General features: G+C 42.4%; 2 protein-coding genes across 4 annotated transcripts in view; one reads left to right on the forward strand and one right to left on the reverse strand.

Moving 5' to 3' along the window:
* Positions 1–4068, reverse strand: part of LOC104937921 (oncostatin-M-specific receptor subunit beta) — a 10625-nt gene extending 6557 nt beyond the window's left edge. For 2 of the 3 annotated variants that reach the window (XM_027284796.1, XM_027284795.1), the window contains exons 1-2: positions 3952–4068; positions 3665–3862 (exon numbers count right to left, since the gene is read on the reverse strand). Coding sequence is in view for 2 of the 3 variants with exons in the window: in XM_027284795.1 (XP_027140596.1) it covers positions 3665–3770 (106 nt within the window). In the remaining variant the exon portion in view is untranslated. Of the gene's footprint in view, positions 1–3664 lie in introns of all 3 variants that reach the window. The other variant, XM_019258088.2, reaches the window with a different exon arrangement.
* Positions 4069–5196: 1128 nt separating this feature from the next.
* spg11 (SPG11 vesicle trafficking associated, spatacsin) overlaps positions 5197–7647 on the forward strand; it is a 21670-nt gene continuing 19219 nt past the window's right edge. The window contains exons 1-4 of the mRNA XM_027284927.1: positions 5197–5528; positions 5603–5811; positions 6680–6907; positions 7009–7216. Coding sequence (XP_027140728.1) covers positions 5317–5528; positions 5603–5811; positions 6680–6907; positions 7009–7216 — 857 coding nt within the window. The 5' untranslated portion in view covers positions 5197–5316. The remainder of the gene's footprint in view (positions 5529–5602; positions 5812–6679; positions 6908–7008; positions 7217–7647) is intronic.

Consider the following 7647-nt stretch of genomic DNA (forward strand, 5'->3'; position numbering starts at 1 on the left):
TGAGGGTCGTGTAGGTGCTGATGATGGGGTTGGTTGGTTGGTGCCTGTGCTGGTGCTGGTGGGCTGTGGTACTACACTGCTTCCCGCCTCTCTGACCGCCTCAGGAGCTGATCTGAGGGACACTCCCGGAAACGGTGCGAAGAAGTGGAGGCAGAGGGGGAGGCAGAGGTGGAGGCCCTCCACCTCCCCGCAGCTTCAGCCACACGGAGCCTCCAGCAGCCACAGCCTGAACTGGCCGCCGGGCCGGGACGGCCGCCTCCTCCCAGCAAGAAACTGGAACAGTGCAGAAGACATCATTAATTAATTATTATAAACGTTCCTGAGCACTAGAACTGTCGGACTCAACTCCGTGTAACATTCCGTCCATGCGCGCCGGAGGAGCGTCTCGTCCGCGGGGTCCCACAGCACCAGGGCGCCGCTGACCCGGAGACATCCGAGCAGAGACCTCCAGGGCGAAACCTCGCTCTCCGGATGTCCGCTACCTCTCCGCAACTGCCGGTTCTCTCTCCGGGATGACACACAACACCTCAGTGGAGCCGCCGCCGCCGCTGCGAGCCTCCAGCCATGTCGAAGGTTCCTCGCTAACTACCATGTCAGACCCGAACCGACCCGTACCGGCCACAACCGGAACCTGAATGTAACGAGCACCCGCAGGTCACATGCCTCAACTTCCCCCAGTCAGTGACCGAAGTGACCAATAGAGAGACGATACAAAAGACCACTAATAAAGACGATGCAGAAAATCGTTCCTTATAAACTATGATGATAGATATCAAGATATATTTTACTTTATATATAAAATATATAAGTATACAATAGTAAATACATTGGTGTGGTATATATATTATCATATATAATATATATATATATAATATATATATATATATAAGATATATACACACACACCACACCACACACACATAGATTAATATCCTATATATACTTTATACATAACCTATATATACAATATAGTTACTTTATAGTATATATATATATATATATATAGAGTATATTGATATATATATATATAAATAAATACATGATATCTAGAGATTACTATATAACAACACACATATATTTACTTCATAGATAAATCACACACACACACACAGCCGACATATTATTATATACAAAATATATACACTATATATATACTAACTAGTGTATATTATGTGTATCTATACAAATATACAAAACATAATATATACATACATATATTATAGAGTGTATGTATAAATTGAATATGTACATATATACAATGTACACAAGATATAGAGCATTATACCACAATTAATATAACCAACATTTTTAGATGACATTTAAAAATACGACAAATAAATTTACGGGACAGAAAAAAACAAAAGAAAGACATTAAAAAAAACATTAATGTGGTTTATATTCAGATGTACTGAACTATGGATACGATTGATGCGGCTAACAGCTAAAGGCCTGATGTAGCAAACTAGTTAGCTGTCTTCTGCAGCACATGCCAGCTAACTAAAGTGGTGGTGCGGTGCTGGTGAATGGTCTACACTCATAAATTTCATTGTTTCAGACTGGCTTATATTTGATATTTGCCATATTTTGAAAATAAATCGAGACAAACTGAACCTGAAAGATGCAGTGTGTCAGATTTGGGGCTTTTATTTTCAGAATAAGGCAGACAATATAAAAATGTTCATAACCATGTTTTCATGCGTGTATAATCACCCTGAAATAAAAATCTTTTTGCTTTTGTTTTACGTTTTAAATTCTGCTTTTATATCTGCAGTGGGAGCGGGTCCTCATTCTCATGACGGTGGTCAGACGTACTGTAGGTTTTTCTGTAGTTTCGCAGAGTCTGCTCCAGTTTCTTCTGACAGCACAAACAGTTGTAGAGAGATGACTTCAAAGAGGTGTCACTTTCAGAATGTTGGTTTGTCTGCCAGCGTATCAAACCCAAACCTCCCCCCTCATGCACGCACTTGTGGTTTTTGTTGCAGCTCATTTAACCTGACAAAGACACGAAACTCGGACATTTCTGAGAAAACAACTAGCGTACACAACAAAGGCAGCCTGAAACAGAGGACTGAAGGATGAACTTTCTACACTTCCAACACACCATGGAAACGTTGAAACTCTGGCGTTCATGCACGGACGATAGTTGTTGTTTGGTTTCCTCACAATGGTCAGAAAAGGTAAAGACATTTTTTAAACTTATCTGATCAAATCCAGACTCAGACTGTGTAAAGTGAGATTTTCATTTGCAGTTAAACATCACCCACAAAAGTTTGGTCGGCTTATCGCAGCATGTGGTTTCTATTTGCTGTTGCAGCCGTGATGATATATATAACGTGTATATTATATACGTATATATATACAATAATATATATAGAATATAGATATCTATATATTATATATTATATATATATATATATATATATAGATATATATCTATATATAATATGTTTTGGTGTATATGGAATGGATTTTACATCAGCACGATGTTTGGATGGATGGGTTGCAAACATTTATTTTAGGCACAGCTGAAACAGACTTTAAAGACTGTACTTAGTAGTATTAAGTCGTACTTTGGGTAAATGCGTCTAAAGTAACACAAGCGACAGAACCTCTACCGGCAGTTGCCATCTAACAGTTAAACACAGCACAGAACCGTCTGAACCGGCAGTGTCCAGTCCTAACAGTGAACACAGGGCAGAACCTCTGAAACGGCAGGTCCAGCTCAACCGTGAACACAGCGACAGAACCCTGTACCGCAGTGTCAGTCTAACAGGAACACGCGAACAGAACCTCTGAACCGGCAGTGTCCAGCTAACAGTGAACACGGCGACAGAACCTCTGAACCACAGTTCCAGTCTAACAGTGAACACAGCGACAGAACCTCGACCAGAGTCCAGTCAAAAGTGAACACAGCGACAGACATCCGGACCCGCAGTGTCCAGTCTAACAGTGAATACAGCGGGTGTTTCTGTAGTTTCCAGAGTCTGCTCCAGTTTCTTCTGACAGCACAAACAGTTGTAGAGAGATGACTTCAAAGAGGTGTCACTTTCAGAATGTCTGGTTGTGTCTGCCAGCGTATCAAACCCAAACCTCCCCCCTCATGCACTCACTTGTGGTTTTTGTTGCAGCTCATTTAACCTGACAGACACGAAACTCTGACATTTCTGAGAAAGACAACTGAGCTACACAAAGGCAGCCTGAATACACAGAGGACTGAAGGATGAACTTTCTACACTTTCCAACACACCTCATGGAAACTTTGAAACTCTGGCGTTCACTGCACGGACGCATAGTTGTGTTTGTGTTCCTCACAATGGTCAGAAAAGGTAAAGACATTTTAAACTTATCTGATCAAATACAGACTCAGACGTGTGAAAGTGAGATTTCATTTGCAGTTAAACATCACCCACAAAATGTTGGTCGGCTTATCGGCAGCATGTGGTTTCTATTTTCTGTGCCAGCCTGATATATATATACTGTATATATATACTGTATATACAGTATATATATACAGTATATATATATCAGGCTGGCACAGAAAATAGAAACCACATGCTGCCGATAAGCCGACCAACATTTTGTGGGTGATGTTTAACTGCAAATGAAATCTCACTTTCACACGTCTGAGTCTGTATTTGATCAGATAAGTTTAAAATGTCTTTACCTTTTCTGACCATTGTGAGGAACACAAACACAACTATGCGTCCGTGCAGTGAACGCCAGAGTTTCAAAGTTTCCATGAGGTGTGTTGGAAAGTGTAGAAAGTTCATCCTTCAGTCCTCTGTGTATTCAGGCTGCCTTTGTGTAGCTCAGTTGTCTTTCTCAGAAATGTCAGAGTTTCGTGTCTGTCAGGTTAAATGAGCTGCAACAAAAACCACAAGTGAGTGCATGAGGGGGGAGGTTTGGGTTTGATACGCTGGCAGACACAACCAGACATTCTGAAAGTGACACCTCTTTGAAGTCATCTCTCTACAACTGTTTGTGCTGTCAGAAGAAACTGGAGCAGACTCTGGAAACTACAGAAACACCTACAGTACGTCTGACCACCGTCATGATGAATGAGGACCCGCTCCCACTGCAGATATAAAAGGAGAATTTATAAGTAACACAAGCAAAAAGATTCTTATTTTCAGGTGATTATACACGCATGAAAACATGGTTATGAACATTATATTATATTGTCTGCCTTATTCTGAAAATAAAGGCCCCAAATCTGACACACTGCATCTTTAAAGTTCAGTGTGTCAGATTTATTTTCAAAATACGGCAAATATCAAATATAAGCCAGTCTGAAACAATGAAATTTATGAGTGTACCCATTCACCAGGCACCGCTACACCACTGTTAGTTAGCTGGCATGCTGCTGCAGAAGACAGCTAACTAGTTTGCTACATCAGTCCTTTAGCTGTTAGCTGCATCAATCGTTACCTAGTCACATCTGAAATATAAACAACATTAATGTTAATATAATATTCTTTCTTTGTGTTTTTTCTATCTGTAAATTTATTTGTCGTATTTTTTAAATGTAATCTAAAAAATTTGTATATATTAATGTGTGTGATAATGGTCTATGTATTGTGTGCATTGTATATATTGTACATATACAATATATACATGCAATATATACAAAACACACAATATATACATATATTGTGTGTTTTGTATATATTGTGTATATATACACATAATATATACAAAACATATAGTAAATATATAATATGTATATATTTTGTATATAGTAAATATGTCGTGTGTGTATATATATTGTAAATATGTATATGTGTGTATATGTATTCTTATATAGTACATCTCTAGATCATCATGGTATTTATTTATATCTTATATATATATCATATCTCTATATATTATATATATCATATAATATCTATTAAAGTAACTATATTGTATATATAGGTTATCGTTAAACGATATATAGGATATTAACTCTTATGTGTGTGTGTGTGTGTGTGTGTATATATCTTATATATATATAATATCTATATATATATATATCTATATATGATAATATATATACCACCCAATGTAAATTTACTATTGTATACTTATATTCTTCTATATATAAAGTAAATATATATTGATATATATCATCAATAGTTCTATAAGGAACGATTTCTGCATCGTCGTTCGATTAAGTGGTCTTTTGTATCGTCTCTCTGATTGGTCAGATTCGGTCAGCTGACTGTTGGAAGTTGAGGCATGTGACCTGCGGGTTGCTGTTTACATGCAGGTTCTGGTTCTGTGGCCGTGTACCGGGTCGGTCCGGGTCTGACATGAGTCCGTAGCGAACCTTCGAACATGCTGGAGGCTCAGCGGACGGACGGCGGCTCCACTGAGGTGTGTGTCATCCCGGAGAACCGGCAGTGCGGAGAGGTAGCGGACATCCGGAGAGCGGAGTTCGCTCCTGGAGGCTCTCTGCTCGGATGTCTCCGGGTCAGCGGGCGGCTGGTGCTGTGGGACCCCGCGGACAGAGACGCTCCTCCGGCCGCAGTGGACGGATGTTACACGGAGTGAGTCCGACAGTTCATTAGTGCTCAGGACGTTTATAATTATTAATTAATGATGTCTGTCTGCACTGTTCCAGCTTCTGCTGGGAGGAGGCGGCCGTCCCCGGCCCCGGCGGCAGCTTCAGGCTGCTGGCTGCTGGAGCTCCGTGTGAGCTGAAGCTGCTGGAGGTGGAGGCCTCCACCTCTGCCTCCACCTCTGCCTCCACCTCTGCCTCCACCTGTCTGCACCGTGTCCGGGAGTGTCCCTCAGATCAGCTGCTGGAGGCGGTCAGAGAGCGGGACAGCAGTGAGTACCAGCACCAGCACCAGCACCAACACCAGCACCAACCAACCAACCAACCAACCTCCATCAGCACCACCATCATGTTAAACTAGCCCGGTTACAATGCTAACGCTCGCCCAGCTCTGGTTCTGGCACGACACCAGCTCAACTTCCTGCTCTTCTTCTTCTGGGTTGTTAACAAGCTGAGCTAACATGAGCTAACAGACTGAGCTAACAAACTGAGCTAACATGAGCTAACAGCAGCTAACAAACTGAGCTAACATGAGTTAACAAACTGAGCTAACATGAGCTAACAGCAGTTAACAGACTGAATTAACATGAGCTAACAGACTGAGCTAACATGAGCTAACAGATTAAGTTAACATGAGCTAACAGCAGCTAACAGACTGAACTAACATGAGTTAACAAACTGAGCTAACATGAGCTAACAGCAGCTAACAGACTGAGCTAACATGAGCTAACAGCAGCTACAGCTGTCAGCAGTTTACTTCACTGTCCATCATAAACTCTGTAAATCACAGAGAGTTGAGGCGGAGCAGCCGGAGGACATCAGAGGGAAAACCAGAAAACATTTCCTCCATAAAATATGATCCAGTTTCAGCAGAATCAGTGAAATAGTTGCTGCTGTGTGACCAAAAAGTTTCTTTAAAGTTCCGTTAATTGTCATAATAATTAAAAATAGTTTTAAAGCTGCAGTAACGAACCACACAGACTCATGTTTGTCATGAACGCCGTCACATATATATTTACACACTTTGTCTTCGGGTGTCTCTGAGCTGCTGTCTTTGTCTTCAGGTGTCTTTGTCTTCAGGTGTCTCTGAGCTGCTGTCTTTGTCTTCGGGTGTCTCTGAGCTGCTGTCTTTGTCTTCAGGTGTCTCTGAGCTGCAGTCGGTGCGCGTGTTGTCGTTTGCCGCTGGGCTCTGCTGCGTGCTGCTCGACTGTGATTGGCTGCTGCAGCTGCGATGGCAGCGTGCGGAGGAGGAGCCGCAGACGTTGTCCTGCTGCCGCATCCAGCTGACTGACAGCGGCAGACACGATGCTGTCCACCACAGTGTCTGCAGAGAGACGCTGTTCGTCCTCAGCTCCTCCGGACTCATATGTATCCTGTCAACCTGCTGTAATCTAAGCATCTTACTGACCTTCTTCTGAGCTTTCAGCCTCATCTGTCAGTCTTCCTCTTCTTTAACTCTCGGCCTCCAGCTGTGTTCAGCATCTCTGACGGCAGTCTGCTGGCGAGCGTCGACCTCCCTGCGTACCTGAGCTCCGGCCCGGCAGACGACGACCTCGTCTCCTCTCCTCCCTCCTTCTCCTCCTTCTGCCTCCTCCAGGTGTCAGCTGATCTCAGTACAGCCGTCGCGGTGACTCGGTCTCACACCGCTGTCGCCGTCGATCTCGACCACTACTTTAGGTACGACTGACAAACTGAGCTATCATGAGCTAACAGCAGCTACCAAACTGAGCTAACAGCAGCTAACAGCAGCTAACAAACTGAGCTAACAGCAGCTACCAAACTGAGCTAACATGAGCTAACAGCAGCTAACAAACTGAGATAGCATTAGCTAACAGCAGCTAACAAACTGAGCTAACAGCAGCTAACATTAGCTAACAGCAGCTAACAAACTAAGCTAACAGCAGCTAACAGACTGAGCTAACATTAGCTAACAGCAGCTACCAAACTGAGCTAACATGAGCTAACAACAGCTACCAAACTGAGATATCATTAGCTAAAAGCAGTTAACAAACTGAGCTAACAGCAGCTAACATTAGCTAACAGCAGCTACCAAACTGAGGTAACATGAGCTAACAGCAGCTACCAAACTGAGCTAACATGAGCTAACA

This window comes from Larimichthys crocea, chromosome XII (assembly GCF_000972845.2).
Source record: "Larimichthys crocea isolate SSNF chromosome XII, L_crocea_2.0, whole genome shotgun sequence".
NCBI lineage: Eukaryota > Metazoa > Chordata > Actinopteri > Sciaenidae > Larimichthys > Larimichthys crocea.